Genomic DNA, 18,142 nt, shown 5'->3' with positions numbered 1-18,142 from the left:
TAACTGCCTCTCCAAACAAACCGTCCTTAGAAATGGGGCGCGTCCATGAGAAAAGATTTATCCTTTTCTTTGATATCGGTGAGATTCAGCCAAAGGTGGCGCTCGACCGTAATCAAACCAGCCATGGAACGGCCCACTGCCCGAGCAGTATGTTTGGTAGCTCGTAGCGCCAAATCCGTTGCCCGACGCAGCTCTTTCACAGCCTCGGGTGTGATGCCCTCCCCCTCGTCGAGATCCTTTAAAAGCTCCGCTTGGTAGGCCTGGAGGACCGCCATAGAGTGGAGCGATGCGGCCGCCTGGCCAGCAGCCATGTAAGATTTCCCGACGAGGCTAGACGTGACTCGACACGCCTTCGAAGGAAGGAGGGGGCGAGACTTCCATGCCGTGGCCGAGTTAGGCGCCAGATGTTCGGCGAGAGTCTCCTCAACCGGAGGCATCGCTGTATAGCCACGGTTCGCCATATCTGAAATGGTGGCGAAATCCGCAGCCGCAGCGTTCGTGATGCGCGCTGAGTAGGGCTGCTTCCAGGACCTCGAAACCTCCTGGTGGAGGTCCGGGAAAAAAGGCAGGGGCCTACGGGGCTGCGCGGGGAGCACGACTAGTCAAAAAAACGGTCGTCCAGCTTAGATGAAGGTTGGGCCTCGGCCTTCTCAACCTCCCAGTCCAGTCCCAGCTTACCCACCGCACGAGAGACCACATCCAACAGCTCGCTGTAGGAGGGGAGAGACGCGCTTCTCCTGTCCGCTAGGAGGGAGAGGGCTGTCCGTATCTGCCACGAAGTCCTCAGACTCCGAAGCCGCGGTGGATAAGACGTCGTCGTCGAACTGCCCACAACCGAAGGAGATAGCATCGTATGCCTCCGGGGTGGGCTGTAAACCCCCGTCCGAGAACACAACGGGTTCGACGAAGGTGGCATCCTGCACTCGGGTAGGGGAGAGCGAGCGACGTATGCGATGTGGAGAAAAACTCCAGCGCCGCGCTGTCGTCGTAAGTGAGGTCGCACATGTCTCCCCAAGCCATCGCCTCGTGCGGTGCCTCGGCAGCCGCAGAAGCGACACGGCGGGGGTTAGACGCGGGGGCGACCTTGGAAAACACTTCTACCCTCGAGCGCAGTACTTTAAGTCGCAGGCCATCACAGTGGGGACAAGAGGAAAGGCCACTAAGCGCAGACTGCGCGTGATGTAATCCCAAACAGACTACGCACCTTTCGTGAGTGTCTCCCTTAGTGATGAACCTGGTACATGGTTCCTTGCACTTTCGAAAGCTCATCGCGTCCGCGAAGAGGAGTTAACACTGCTCGAGAAAACCGTTATGAACGCGAGATGATTCCAGGGCACAGATGATTCTCTTTCCTGAAGGAAATGAAATCTGAGCGAAATAGCGCGCGGCGCCCGGGTATACGATGCGTACGCATGCGTAGGGCGGTGCCAATCGCTATTTGGCCAATAGGATTGGCGAGATGGTATAGGGCTTCAGACATTCGTCACACCGAAGGTGTTCCCATACGGTGACGTCACCGCAGCATCGAAGTGACCTATGAAAGGGAACTATATGTGTACCGAGTTTCATATGTCTACGTGCAAGTATGTATGATATATGGCCCTCCATGTTCCAGGGGGCGCTGTAGAGCCCCTGTGCCACGCCCATGTATCAGTCTCTGCCCGGCCCTAATGGCCGCAGGTTCCAATGTGTGTGCCAATTTTCAAGACTTTTTAAGCATGTTAAGGGCCCTAAAAGCCCCCGAAACCTTGAAAAAAAATTAGAATAATAAATAATAATAATAATAACAAATAATCCTAAGGAAAACAATAGGGCTCTCGCCCTCCAGGCTTGAGCCATAACTTGAAAAAAAATTAGAATAATAAATAATAATAATAATAACAAATAATCCTAAGAATTTTAATTGAACATTTTTAAGACTTAATTATTAGCTTTTCATTAAACTCACAAACCCCCTGCAGTTCCTTCATAAACCCCAGTTTGGGAAACCTTGACTTAATGTAATGTTTAATGCATTTCATGTTATTAATAACAATTAATAAAATATTTTGTTACTCTGTATTTTTTATCACTATGGTACAAGATTATTCTATTTAAATGAATGTGATGAACGAGAAAGGTCCAAAGTAATCTAAAAGTAGTGTGATTATATTAACTAAAATGTGTAACGTGATGGAGATTGTAAGTATTGTAAGTGATTGTACTGTGACTCAATGCGCATGCGCGGCGGAATTACAGCAACGCCTGTCCGCACTGAGCCTCCGCGGGTTCCGTCCCAGATGAGCGTCAGTCAGTCAGTCAGTCAGTCAGTGACGGACCTCAGAACCGGAGCAACACTGGATCATGCGCGCGCTCACCGCGTCCTGACAGCTGCACGCGGCTCGGTTCGGGTGTCGGCGAGCGAGATGGACGGAGGCGAGAGGAAGGTAACGCGATTTCGTGACGCACCGGCGCGATTTACACCCGCTAGCGTCACGTTAGCTTTAGCATTAGCAGCGCTCGCTGGATTAAAGTCCGAAACGACTAATAACAGTGATTTCTGTGATCAAACACTCTCGTGTGTGTGATATGAGCGGTGTGTGTGTGTGTTAGTCGTGTATAACAGAGCTGGCGCGATACTGAGAGCGACGCGACGCGTCAAAACAACGACGCCCATGTTATTATCAATTAAACAAAACTAGATCAGTTTTACACGGATTAGTCAAATATTAATGAACGAGTGGGAGTGAGTCTAATACACTTATTAAAGTACCATGGTAATACTGTGGTAAAGTACCTCAGAGGACCGAGTACATGTTACCGCACATAAACAAGGGACTGGTTCAGTAACGTTACCGTGGTATATGTCAGAGTACCATAGTACTGGCGTGTTATTGGTCAGACACAGCTGTTTGGTGGAGGTTATCGATCTGGGTCAGTCACAGAAACAATAACAAACACTGTCTGCTTCCGGTAAACATTCAGACGAACTGCTTTACTGTGTTTGGTTTATTTTCTGTTGATCAGAGCTGCATCTGTCAGGTGTGAGTGATGTTACAGCGAGTCCAGGTCTTCACTGGTCATCTGCTGTGTGTGTGTGTGTGTGTGTGTGCGCGTGTGTGTTTTGGTTTCTGCAGCACCTATCACATCTGATCCATCAGGTTTTTCTGCATTGATCACATTCCGTGCGCGTCTGTGATGTTTCTGTCTGTCGTCAGATCAGTTTCTCTGTTTCTCTTCACACTCGTGTCCCTGTTTGATTCAGATCTGCCCACATCAGTCTCGTGTGTGTGTGTATGGTGTTTCCTCAGTCCATTTCAAGTGGCTTAAAAATCGTAAAGTTAATAATTTTCCTAATTTTCTGAGTGATTATCTCTATACATTGTAGGGCTGTGCAATTAATGGCATTCGATTGTCATGCACATCTGGTCAGTAAAGCCGGTCCCGTGATTAGTACTAAATCAGCATCACCTGCTTTCAGATGCTAGGTGATATCGTGTTCGAAATCAAAAGCGATTCATCTGCGATTATGAGGCCGATTTTGTCAGTGAACTACAGCTCTGTGTAGTGAAAGCCGCTCCATCTGAAAGCAGGTGATGGTGAATTAGTACTAATCACAGGACCGTCTTTACTGACCAGATTCGCACAACAATCGAATGCTATTAATTGCACAGCCCTAATACATTGGTATTGGAAAACCACTAGTATGTTTTATTATTTTGCTTGTTTAACCAGAGCGGAGTCTTTGTGTCATGAAGCACCTTGAACTTGAGTGCAAATGTAACGAAGTTCAGCTTTTAGGGTCAGTTTATTATGAGAAAGGTTAGAGTCTCAGTCCTAAAAACACCAAAATGTATAGAGGCTATCCTTTAAGAATGATTGAGACGGACTGACCCAAAGTGATGGTTTCTGTATGATTGCAAACTCAGTCCCTCTGCCTGCCATCTCTCTCTCGCTCTCTCTTTCTCTCTCTCTCTCTCTCACTCTCTCTCTGTCTCTCTCTCTCTCTGTCTCTCTCTCTCTCTGTTCTGTCATTCTTCAGCACAACAAATCCTCTGTTTTCTACACATAATCTTGAAACAGAAATGCTAAAAAGACAAAAGCGTCCCTCCTCGCTCTCATTAGTTCAGCCCACAGTGAGCAGACCACCGCTTCTCTCTCTCTTTCTCGCTCTATCACTCGCTCTCTTGGCCACATGTTCAATTCAGTACAAGTGAGCTTTATTGGCATGACTTGCATAGAATTGCATTTAATGCATAAACAAAACATTTAGAGTAGATCTATAAATCAGAAAGTAAATAATTTCATGAATACATTTTGTTTTACTAACAAGAGGAAAATAGTTAAGAATGCCTTGACTAAAAATAAAAATAAATCAATCAATAATAAATAGCACCTTACATTCATCAGTACTGAATCTCTGCAGATCCTCTGTCATATTTCACCCCTGTGTGTTTATTTATTACATTTTTAGGTTAATTCTATGCACATTCTGTTAAATCTTAAACATTTTACCGTGTTTAAAGGGGTAGTGCACCAAGAAATGATCATTCTGTCTTCATTTATTCTTCACCTCTCGAGTTTCTCCAAACTGGCGTGACTTTCTTTCTTCTGTGGAATATAAAAGAATTTTTTTTTTTTTTTTCATACAGTGAAAGTCAATGGGTTTGTTATTGTTTGGTTCCCATTATACCTCAAAATATCATCTTTCATGTTCCACAGAAGAAGGTCATTCAGGTTTGACTACATGAGGGTCACTCAGTGATGATTCCTGGCTGAACCTTCTCTGAAGAGCGTCAGGTTCATGATGGGTGCTTTAGTGTGTGTGTGTGTGTGTGTTGTCAGCAAACTAATCTGTCCATTCCTGCTTTTGGTTAATTATCTTAACGACAGTCACCATCCTCACTTGAACCCCTGACACTCAGTTTGAACTCACATCCGTTCATCAGCTGCGAGTCTTGATTTCATCTTCGTGATGTCGAGCCGAATCAAGTCCGCTGTTTACAAAGCATTAATGTTTGTAAAGTATTAATGCAGGTTAAATCTGGCCGATAGGAGAGTTTACACATTTGGAGATGGTTATAAAGAAATGATTATCTGCGTGGACTGATGTTACTGTCTGTGATCTGATTGGACGAGAGAGCCGATCTGCTTGTGATGATGTCACAATCGGAAGAGTGCAGAGCTCCGCCCACCACCTACAGATGAACAATTACTGCTGTATGCTATAACACACACTCCATTCACACACACACACACACACACACACACACACACACACACACACACACACACATACAGTCAGTGCTCTGGATCTCAGCATCAGATGTGTCTTTGTTTCTGAATCATTGTGTGTTTCTCCAGGGAATCAGGATGTTGTCATTATTATTGTACTTATCTTTTCCATTACATTATAATCATATTGCATCTTGGGTCAGAGCTGCTTCAGTTCATCTGAGACGGAGCCTATTATAGAGCGATTTTATGCATTTGCACAATTCATTAATGTGTGATCAGCCTCAACAATTGAACACTATAAGCAAACAGTCTTACATTCATTCCTGATTCATGCAAAATAATTTAGATGTTATGAATGGAAATTACTGTGCATAATTCAAATTTTGCAAACCGTTTGCAAGAACAGAAAGCAAGCCATGGTTGAAACTAGAAGACTTAGTGAATGCAGCAAAAAGAAACACAGACATTTTTGCTTCAAATATTTACTTAAATAAATTTTTTATATATATATATTGCTGCAGAATTTTTCTTTCCTCCTAGTTTAGTGATTTTTGAAGCACTGTCAAATGATTTATCGCGATTAATCACATCCAAAATAAAAGTTTTTGTTTACGTAATAATATGTGTTTGTGTACTGTGTGTATTTTGTATATATAAATACACAGACATACATTTAATATATAAACAACATTTTTCCTAAATATATACATGGGTTAAAGTTGTTAATTGGTTTAGGATTGTGTACAACTGCTTAAAAACACTGCTTTAAATTGTTGTTTTTCCTCTCAAAAATGTAAACGTTTTCAGTTTTAATTTTATTTTAATTGCGTTTTTGTTTTTCAGAGCAAAAAATAAATAAATATACATTTTCCCCTGATTTACAGAAGACATCCACTAAGATGTGATTCAGTGTAACAATCTTGTCAGACATATTTACAACAAAAATAATTTATGACGTTATGACGTAAATATATATTTGAATATGTACAATAATTAATAAGCATGTTGTTTGAATTTTTACATAAATATTGTATTACGCTTAATGACAATGTAACGTTATTTAAACCAAATTTTGAAATTTTATTCTCCAAGAACTTTGAAACCTTAAAAGTAGAGACTTTACTTCCATTTAATGTGCTTTCTATGGAAATGAAATCACTTGTGTACATTTCTTTTGCTGCGGACGTCTTAATGTCTTTGACCCACATGCATGTGAGAGTATTTATATATACATGATAAATATACACAGTACACACACATATATTATGGAAACAAAAACGTTTTTTTTGGATGCGATTAATCATTTGACAGCACTAGATTTTAGCCTGCACTGCAACTGTTATTCTGTTTTTATTATGTAAAAAATGAAAAGTGTTTATAACACACACATTTTAAGCCTGTTAAGGCACATAAAACCATACATTTCAGAAATCTGTGCATGAGAGGTTCACACACTGTTACATCTTTAAACAGTTTCTCAGTGACTGTAGAGAGATGTGACGTCTGCTGATGCTGTGAGGAGGAAGTGTTCGTATACACTGCTGGTTAATCTTTAGCTCTTCCTGCTTCGTGACATCATTATGGGAATGATGGAGATCTCGTTTGTTTGTTGTGTTTCACCTGAGATGTTCAGGAATGCGTGGAATGTGATGACATCACCTGACCAGCAGTCACATGCTCACGTTGGTCGTGTTCCCGCTTTAGATTCCTGGAATTATTTCCAATATTTGGACAAATGTGTCTGATCTGACCTCATTTATTCACCTGTACGATGTGTTTTTTGAAGTGCATCTGGCGTCTTGCTCTGGAAGGTTCAGAATAGTGTGCTAGCACGCTCTGTTTGCTGTTAGTGAAGTGTAATGATATCTGTATGGTTAGTGAGGATGCAGGGTATTCTGTTTGTGAGGTCTAATATTTGTTAATGAGTTGTATTGTCATTTCATATCAGGCAGATGCCTCCATCGGATAGATTACCCATAATTAGGGATGTTTGTGAAATTTAAATTTAACACTATAATAATATACTAATATAGCACTTGCATATTGTTGCTCTTTTGTTGGTCCTCATTTGTAAGTTGCTTTGGATAAAAGCCATCTGCTAAATTTAAATATAATGTAAATGTAAATAACAAAACTAAATTGAAATTTTAAAACAAGCCCCAAATCAAATAACTAAGTAACTCAAATAAAAGAAATCTCCTTCATATAAACAAAATAAGGCTTTGTCGGTGCTCTTTCCATTTAAAATGAGAGGCAACCACTGCATTTTAATCCTGATCCAAACAAAGATGCTGCAAACATGAGCAGTTTTTAATCTAAATTAGATTGTTTAATTTCAAAATTTGAAGCAAAAACAGAATGGTTTGACTTCAGTTTTTTGAAATTATGCATAAAAATTTCTGCATTGAAACAGAAACAGCAGACGCTGAACGTGACGCAGATTCACTCTCTGCCAGCAGGTGGAGCTTAAAGCGTTTCCATGGTTACCACTGTAAACAAAGCAATTGTGAACACTGCAGCAGGTGGAGCTTAAAGCGTTTCCTCGGTTACCGGTGTAAACAAAGCAGCGCTGCACTTATGAACTTTAATATGCTTTATACAGAGGCAAGATGAAAAGAAAAAATATGATCTAAACTCTTCTAAAGACAGTAAGTTCCCCTCAAACATACATTCATTTAAACTCCTGCCCTTAATTGAATCATGATTTGTTTAGCGTCTCAACTGATTTGAATTGTCACATATTTAAACAATTTTCAAAGGGCTCGCGGTTAATCGTTACATCCCTACCCATAAAGCTGTCAAATTCATATTTGACACATTCAGCCTATCTTTTTCAACCCACAAAATACAGCGTCTTTAAATAATTACATTTAACAGCAGAATTTGTGGTGTAAAACTACATTACCCATGATTCTGATGGCTCTTGGATTCTCTGTTGTTTAAGGAAATCTTCATATTTAATATGTTTAATTTTAATATGCATTGTTTTGTAATCATTGAAAATAATTATTTACAATTTTGAGTTTCTCCGTGGTACTTATTAACGTAACAGTCATATTTCTAACATTTATGGACAACATTGGGTTGTCCTGGGTTTTGGGTTGAAAAGACACTAGACAGTTATAAAATATGTAGTTTTCAGAAATCTTGCAATTTGATGATTTCTGGAGTTTTTGTTAATGCATAGCATTAGATTTACCTGAACGTCTGTTACCAGTTATGAATAGTATGTTCTTTGCATTGAAATGCATAAAATATGGTGTTTTCATAGAATTGTTTATGCAAGTTTCACATTTATTTTTGTTTTATGAGCGTTAAAAAACTATGCACAGACAGCCATGCTATTTCAATATTCTTTCAATAAACAATTAAGTGTGCTGCTTGATTTAGTTTGTTTGCTTAAATAAATGACTGAAATGGTCTATATGAATATTAGTCATAATAAAGTAAAAAATGCAAGTGTTAAGTTTTTCAGTCTTTCTGACGGCCCTATAATGCAGCTTAAATATGTGTGTGTGTGTGTTTCAGGATGTGAAGCTCTCTGCTGAAGTAGAACCGTTTATCCCTCAGAAGAAAGGTGTTGAAGCGTCATTATTACCCATGAGTCTGTGCGGTGAGGGTGGAGCTGAGCCCACACAAATCCCCTCCTACCTGATCACCTGCTACCCCTTCGTACAGGAGAATCAGAACAGCAGGTACACACACACACACACACACACACACACACACTCTTTACTATATTAGTAAGCACATCTAATAGATTTGCATTGTTTTTCTATCAAAAACTCAAACCTGCATACACAGCATTAATAACCGTATTAAATCATGCAAAGTTTTCTCTTTCTCTGTACTCTAGTGTGATATAAAAGTATGAAATGACTTGTGTACAGTTGCATATCTGTGTATTATTGCCTCTATTCCCAATGGATCCTGTTTCTTTCCCTTCCTGTTCACTTTGAATTGGTGGAAGTGCTCACTTTGTGCCACTGTGTGTGTGTGTGTGTGTGTGTGTGTGTGTGTGTGTGTGTGTGTGTGTGTGTGTGTGTGTGCGCGCGCGTGTGTGTGCGCGTGTGTCACAGCTGAAATGGAAAAAACAGACAGTTTCAAATAGTTTTCCCTGTCTGTCATTGATCAGACCAACATATAGTTCTGTCTAGGGCTTGGCGATATGGAAAAAAAAAAACTCAGTCAACTTGAAAATGTAACTACAACACAATTCAAGTAACTTTTTTTTTTTTATTATTAATCCTCTAGTTAAAGAAAATTCTATGTGTAAATTTTAAATCACTTGTTAAATATCTCTGCAGAAAAGATGCATGAACTACATCTTGTACAAACTTGTCTTATACGTATATGTTCAGAAATAATACGAGGAAAATACTTTTAAAAATCTCAAAAGTGAAGGTAATTCAGAATGACTGAAGATATAACATCAGTAGATTATTATTAACTATAACAGCAGCAGCAGCTTTCAGTCTGTCACCGTGATGCAAGCGTGAAATATCACACGTACAGTAGTAGTTCTCTACAGGTTTTTTATTAGATTACGCTGTTTTCCACTGTTCTTCTGTGTAAACATGGCCCTGTTTGACTGTTGCGCTCGCGTCTCTCGCAGCGTCTCATGCATGAAACCACTTTCTAAAAACACAGCGCACAGGTTAAAAGAGTTCACGCCCATCTTCGTGCATGTTTTTCCTCTTCCACTGCTGCGTCGCGTCTTTATCAAAACAGACGCACATTCTGTGTGGAGAAATTCTGCTTATGGTCCTTCACACGTGAACAGTTCATCATTCTGTTCTCTTTACTCTTATCTTTGGCATATTGTCAAGGTGTCTAATTCTAATGCTTATCTTTGTTCTCTTTTTTTTAATAACAAGGTTTTTATCATTGCCTACTTTGGCCTAAATATCCACCTTTGTTTTTTTTTTTATATTTTTGCCATATCGCTCACCCATAGATCGATGCATCTCTACTTTATAATCTGTGTTTGTGTCTGTGGTTCAGTCGGCAGATGCCTGTGTATAACGGAGATCAGCGCTGGCAGCAGCTCAACCCGAGCCCCGGCGGGCCGTACCTGGCGTACCCCATCCTGTCGTCCCCGCAGGCCCCCGTCACCAGCGATTACCCCACGTACTACCACGCCATCATGCCCACGCCCTGCCCTCCCGTCATGGGCTTCTACCAGCCCTTCCCAGGGCCCTACACAGGGCCCCTGCAGGCCGGCGTGCTCAACCCCGTCTCCGACTGCAGCCAGACGCCGAGAGGGAGAGGCGTCTCACGAAACCCCGTCCTGAACAAGGTACGAGACGAGTCCTTGGAAAAACCATTAATCTTAGCATATAGGACGATGCACACCTGTTGCAGCATCAGCCCAGTTCACGGTGTGCTGTCTTGACCGTCACAGAGTATGCATTAAAGAGACCTAAGGCCTTGAAATATTGCATATTTGAATAATTTTTTACAGTTTTGGTATTTTTTTTTTTTATAGTCATTTAAACTTGGCAGATTTTATGCCATCAGCCCATTTTGTGTGATGGTTTCTGCGTGATAAATTAGACGTAATGCCTTGATATTAGAGGTAATACAATAAGAAAAGCCTAATTTTGAGCGAGTAGATCTCTGTTAATTCATGTGCATCCATGCTCTCGTTTTATTCTTAGTGATGCACAGAGGAAATAGATTATATAAAACTAGAAATTGTAATGTGTAAGCATGCAAAAAATTCCCATGCACATGTGAATAGTTTCTCAAGGGCACAAAAAAGTTTCTTGTGTGCATGTATTTTTTATTTTTTATTTTAGGGACTGTATGTTGTCACTTCAAGAAAATTAAAAATAAAAAGTTTGTTGTATTTTTTTTATTGTTTTGTGTTGTGTATTTGAAATATAAAGCTTAAAATAATGATCTATGAACCATTTATGTTAAATACGGTCTAAAAAAATAACTAAGAGGTTTTGGAAATTTGAGTATGGAATTTTTTCAAATGGAAAATGAGTACAGTATGTAGGTTTTTGCTGCTAGATGTCGCAAAGCGAAGCTTGATGATGCTATGAAGGAGGATGTTCACAGAAGAGGTAATGAATTCGGTAACACTTTCTATGAAGTCCGGATTTATAATACATTCTAAGGGTATTGAATGCATAATGCATTATAAAAATCCTTTTAATATTTTGTATCATCTTATGAATATTCATAAGAACAGCTTTAATGTCTTATAATATTTACTTCTTTGTGGTTATAGCTTTTAAGAGTGTGATGGTTTAGTGCGGATATTGATAGGGGATAATGGATTTTTCTTTGGATTTACAAGTTCTTGGGAACTTTTGGGATAACCTTAGTACACACTACTGCATGATATACATATATCACACTGTGCAAGCAGTGTTTGGATATTTTATTACGAAAATCTTACATATTGTGCCTTTAACCCACACACTACAAGAAAAGAACTCACTAGTGTAAACTAACGCTCGTGTGTCCCTCGCAGCAGCCAGTGGCTCAGCCAATGAGAGCCAAGCGCCCCGTGATGCGGAGCGTGGCGGTACAGAAGGAGGTGTGTGCCGCCGGGCCTGATGGGAGATCCAGGACGGTGCTGCTGGTGGATGCAGCGCAGCAGACAGGTACTGAGCTGACCTTTGACCTTTACAGGGACTTAAAATGTCTTCCAAAGCTGCAGTCCGTTACTTTTTTTTTGTGTGTGTTCAAAATGTACAAAATTGATATAATAAGCGAGTACATCCTGAATGCATTTTCTAAACCGTATTTTTGGCTTATCCTGAATCACTACGGTGCACCTATAATAAATGTTTATAATTCAGACTGGCACTAATGTAGACATAACAGAGAGAAGAATGTTCTTCCGCTAGACGCACACAGTTCTGTTTATAGACTGCAGCTTTAAGTCTTTATTCACTCTTCCAAAAATTAAAGCCTGGAAAGCTCTTAAACTGAAGCAGAAAGTCGTGGCATTAAATGTTGCATGAAGTGAAAAAAATGAATCTCTCCCTCAGTATTTTTGTTTTGTTCTAAACGTCCTTAAATCAAGATACATTTACTGGAGAAGCAACATGAAGGCTTGTTTTCTGAACAAAATGAAGTAAGTTTATGCTTAAAGTAACTGGGGAATGAAAACTTTTCCCTTTGAATTAAGTTTTTCCGAGCCCATTAGGAGATATTTGTTCTTGTTTTAATCCTAAAATCAACACGACTTCTTGTTGTCATTTTGTGTCTCCAGTAAATGTGTCTTGATTTAAGAATCTTTAGATATTTATGCGGGAAAACAAGACAGAAATACTGAGGAAGAGAATATTTTTTGCAGCGTGATCAGAAGATACAGTTAAAGTTATTTCCATATTCTAGTGTTTGGAAGCAGAGATGGTCAAGCCATAAACTTTTTTTTCTTGTAAAGTGAATTTAAAAGCAATGTAGATTTTTGTATTTTGAAACTTTGAAGTGTTGCTTACATTTAGAGGCCATACTGATGTTTTGTGTTCCCTTCGATTTATTCCTTACTTGGTCCTATACGTACTCTCATAAACACTGCAGAACTCCAGCTTTATTCCTGAGCTCTGAGCACTCTGTTCCGCGTGTGTTTTCAGATTTCCCCGGCGAGGCGTCTGGCAGCGTCAGATGTGCGTCGGATCAGGCGAGTCCTCAGTGGAAGAATAAAGCTCGGTGCAGACGCACGTCGCAGCAGGAGTCGTCCAGCGAGCAGGGAGCCAGCGAGGCAGACATCGACAGCGACAGCGGCTACTGCAGCCCCAAACACAACCAGGGAGCTGCCAGCACCTCCACCAATCAGCACACGGCTGCCACGGTACGTTCAGCTCCTCCGCCTGAGACACGTCTGTTTGATTTCATTATGATGAGGATGAATATGTGACCTGTGCTGGCAAAATGAGTCACAGTGAGCAAAATTTTTAAAAGTGAGTTAATTTGATCTTCATGGATGATTTCACATCCATTAAAAGACATGCATGACCCCGGACCACAAAACCAGTCATAAGGGTCAATTCGAGATTTATACTAAATAATCTCTCCATTGATGTGTGGTTTGTTAGCAGGACAATATTTGTCTGAGATACAACTATTTGAAAATCTGTAATCTGAGGGAGCAAAAAAATCTAAATATTGAGAAAATCATCTTTAAAGTTGTTCAAATGAAGTTCTTAGCAATGCATATTACTAATCAAAAATTAAGTTTTGATATATTTACGGTAGGAAATTTACAAAATATCTTCATGGAACATGATCTTTACTTAATATCCTAATGATTTTTGTCATAAAAGAGAAATGTATAATTGTGACCCATACGATGATGGAAGAGATGTGTTTTTAGCCGATTCTTGAAGATGGCTAAGGATTCAGCTGCTCAGATTAAGTTGATGTTATACATCAGATGTTTTTCCCCAACAGTCCCCAGGCGTTCACTTGAGACATAACAGATTGTTTGTGTGAATAGCCTCCGTAAATACTGTAATTCTGTGTGTGTGTATGTATTGGGATCTCGTGTAGTCGGAAGCACATTTATGTGTGTGATTCATATATCAGTCAACGGCAGCGTGAGAAACGAGCGGAGATAAGAAACTCCTCTCAGAAAACGTAAAAATAAAGATACTTTTAGATGTTTACTTACTATTTGGAACATTGGGATCACAAGGCTTAATGAACTAGATTTTGTGAAATTCTGAAATTTTTTTTTTACATATGGTTGCTGTTCTCTCATATGTTATTTTGTTCATCATGAGTTCACCACAACATGATCAAATGTTTCTTACACCAAAAACTACAGCTGTAACCATAGTTTTAATAATTACTAACTCTAAGAGAATACTGAGTTCACACCACAACTACATTGATAATGACAGAGGAATGATGTTTTTTTTTTTTTTGGGCTCATGAATGATCAGAATGCATCTGGCTTTAAAGAGCTTGAGCATTTAAAGCAGCAGACGATAAAACTAAAGTGCACTTATTATAAACAGAACAATATCATCTGTTGTTGTTATTGTTAAGTTATCATTTTAGTTATCGTTACAATTATCGACATAGTTATCTTCATACTTTTTGTTATCGTCATAGTTGTCATCATAGATATTAGTATATTTATAGTTATCTTTATAGTTGTCGTCATTGCTATTGATGTTATCATAATCATCATAGCTATTGTTATAATTGTCGTTATAGTTATTAATGATTTAGTACTAATCACGGGACCAGCTTTACTGACGAGATGCACATGACAATCGAATGCGATTAATTGCACAGCCCTACTTCATAGTTGTTATAGTTATCAGTCAGTCTCATTATAGTTAACGCTATAGTTATTATTAATCATAATACTTATCCTTAGTGTTCATCGAAGTTGTCATAGTTATTACAGTTATTGTTAATTATTGTTATTATTATAGTTATTGCTATAATTAATGTTATAGTTATCATTATATTTATTGTCATAGATGTAGTTATTTTCATAGTTATTATAGCTACAGTTATCGTTATATCTGTCATCATAGTTGTCATTCTAGTTATGGTCATAGTTATCTTTTCAGTTATATTCTTATAGTTATCGTTGTTGCTATGGTAAATGTTGTAGTAATCGTTATGGTTCCTAAACAGGCCTTTAAAGTGTACGTGTGTGTGTGTGTGTGTGTGTGCAGCTGTTAGCTGGGGGAATGTAGCCTCACAGACCGTCCAGAAGCCGTGGGCAGAGAGGAACACAGCGTATCACAGAGGCAGAACACCTGAGCAGAGGAACTACACACAGGTAACACTCGAGCATCACACACGTCACATGACATGCTGCTCTCACACATCTGACTTATTCTGCATCATCTGACCCACAGGACTTCCAGATGAACTTTAGAGGTCATGCAGCAGGACAGAGATCGACTCCTTCAGAGACGCCCAACACACACCTCACACCTGAGCCACTGTACTTTCAGGTACACACACTCACACTCACACAGACACTCACACTCTCTATCTCACACACACACTCACTCTCTCTCACACACACTCTCACACTCACTCACTCACACTCACTCGCTCTCTCACTCAGTCACTCTCACACTCGCACTCACTCATTCGCTCTCACACTCACTCACTCTCACACTTTCACACTGACTCACACTCTCACTCACTCTCACACTCACTCACTCTCTCACTCACACTCTCACTAACTCTCTCACACTCACTTTCTCACTCTCACACTCTCACTCTCGCACTCACTCTCACACTCACTTTCTCACACTCTCACACACACACACTCTCACGCTCACTCGCTCTCGCACTCACTCACTCTCTCACACTCACTCAATCACAATCTCCCACTAACTCACTCACACACTCTCACTCTCTCACACTCTCACACTCACTCTCACACTCACTAACTCTCTCACACTCACTTTCTCACTCTCACACTCTCACTCTCGCACTCACTCTCACACTCACTTACTCACACTCTCACACACACTCTCACACACACACACACTCTCACACTCACTCGCTCTCGCACTCACTCACTCTCTCACTCACTCACTCTCTCACACTCACTCAATCACAATCTCCCACTAACTCACTCTCACACACTCTCACTCTCTCACACTCACTCACACTCTCACACTCACTCTCTCACACTCACTCACTCTCTTACACTCACTCACACTCGCACTCACTCACTCTCACACTCACTTTCTCACACTCTAACACACACTCTCACACTCACTCACTCTCACACTCACACTCTCACACTCACTCACTCACTCACTCACTCACTCACAATCTCACACTCACTCACTCACACTCAAACTCACTCACTCTCACACACTCACTCTCTCACACTCACTCACTCTCTCACACTCACTCACTCACTCACTCACACACTCTCACACTCAAACTCACTCACTCTCACACTCACTCACTCTCACACTCCCACACTCACTGACTCACACTCATTCGCTCTCACTCTCTCACACTCAAACTCACTCACTCACTCACACTCACTCTCTCACACTCACTCACTCACTCACTCTCACACTCAAACTCACTCACTCTCACACTCACTCACTCTCTCACACTCCCACACTCACTGACTCACACTCATTCGCTCTCACTCTCTCACACTCACTCACACTCACTCTCTCACACTCACTCACTCACTCTCACACTCACTCACTCACTAACTCACACACTCTCTCACTCACTCACTCTCACACACACTCCCTCACTCTCACACACTCACACTCACTATCTCTCAAACACTCTCACACTCACTGACTCACACTCATTCGCTCACTCACTCACTCACTCTCTCACACACACACACACACACACACACTCACTCTCACACTCACTCACTCACACACACACTCACACACTCTCTCACTCTCCCACGCTAACTCACTCTCACACACACTCTCTCACTCTCACTCACTCACTCACTCTCTCTCACACACACACACACACACACACACACACACACACACACACACACACACACAGACTCACTCTCACACACTCACTCACTCAGACACACACTCACACACTCTCTCACTCTCCCACGCTAACTCACTCTCACACACACTCTCTCACTCTCACACACTCACTCACTCACTCACATATTTTCAGGTGAAAGCATGATTTAAACAGGTGCAACACTTAAGCACAAGCAGTCGCTGTCTCAATAATGCATTCAAACAAATGTAATCTTACAGTGTTACTTCATCTGTATCCGATTTCGAATGAGCAGAAATCTGTAAGAAATGCTGCGATCTGTAGGTAAAACAACTGACGTACTGTTATTTTAATCACAAACAAAATTTGGACTGCAAACAGCAGCAATTATACCTTTTAATGCTGACAGCCATGTTATTAGCTTGGCAAGAGGTAGGAACAAAGTTTACGCACTAGTGTTCCAATAAGCCACTTTGGAACTTCTGTTATTTGATTTATTTAATTTTCTTCTTTTCATATACGTTATGAACTAAACTGTGGTATTTCAAACATACTGAAATACTTTAGCTCTGCTCACATACTCTGGTGCTGTTGTTCAGGATGAGGACGAGTTTCCTGATCTGGCCACCGGTGGCGCTGCTCAGCGGAATAAACCAGAACTAGTTCAGCCCAAACTGCCCAAGAACCTGGTGAGTATTTGACAGGAGCAAACAGGAAGTCTGAGCTCAAAAAACCCACTCTAAACTAGGCACAATATTATCAGAGCGTTATCAGAACCGACTGATAAAGGAAAAAAATGTGAACGTAGGCATCGGAGGATTTTTAAAAATGATGCCGATATGCCTTGACAATAAAGCAAGGGATCTGGTTAGGCTTTTCATTTATTTAGGCGGCACTGTTGGCGTACTTTTAATTAAATGAAAGTAAAATACACAAATAACATTAAGATATTTGTGTTTCTGAACAAATAAGCAGCATTAATGTCATAACATCACCAGTCTGTTTTGATTTAAAGGTCAGAAGCTATAGAATACATGAATAAAAATCACAAACATGACACTTGCAAATTAAATAATATATATATATATATATATATAAAGATAATATGTAATATATTTTTCAAATGGATAATGAAAACTTAAATACAAGGAGCTCTAAAAGATTTTTTGAATTTTTACAGCTCTTTGCTTTAGACCATCTATTAATGTTAAATCTACAAAAAATGTGGTTCATCTGTCTGAAAAAAAAAAAAAAAAAACAGTAGAGATTGATTTTATTGTAGTTGTTTTCAAGGCTTTCAGTGTACTCTCATTTAAAAAAGAACTTTAAAATTTATTAGCTCTAACAAATAAGTTTTTGCTCAAAACTAAACAAAATAATTTGTTTATGATTTCTGCACTGGAGAGACTTGGTGTTGTTTCAAAACAAAGGGAAATATATATCGGTATCGACTATCAACCAAAATGAAAAA

The 18,142-nt window shown here is 40.1% G+C and overlaps 1 protein-coding gene across 1 annotated transcript in view; it reads left to right on the top strand.

Annotated features, from left to right (window-relative positions):
* The first annotated feature begins 2,256 nt into the window (after positions 1-2,256).
* Positions 2,257-18,142, top strand: part of LOC122140485 (selenocysteine insertion sequence-binding protein 2-like) — a 25,239-nt gene continuing 9,353 nt past the window's right edge. Inside the window, 8 exon segments of the mRNA XM_042744613.1 lie at positions 2,257-2,426; positions 8,746-8,912; positions 10,222-10,516; positions 11,705-11,837; positions 12,816-13,027; positions 14,846-14,983; positions 15,063-15,161; positions 17,271-17,360. Of these exon segments, the coding sequence (XP_042600547.1) occupies positions 2,280-2,426; positions 8,746-8,912; positions 10,222-10,516; positions 11,705-11,837; positions 12,816-13,027; positions 14,846-14,983; positions 15,063-15,161; positions 17,271-17,360 (1,281 nt within the window). The 5' untranslated portion in view covers positions 2,257-2,279.

Source organism: Cyprinus carpio, chromosome B18, assembly GCF_018340385.1.
Source record: "Cyprinus carpio isolate SPL01 chromosome B18, ASM1834038v1, whole genome shotgun sequence".
Lineage (NCBI taxonomy): Eukaryota > Metazoa > Chordata > Actinopteri > Cypriniformes > Cyprinidae > Cyprinus > Cyprinus carpio.
The sequence above is the reverse complement of the archived record's forward strand: the minus strand, read 5'-3'. Positions and strand labels throughout refer to the sequence as shown.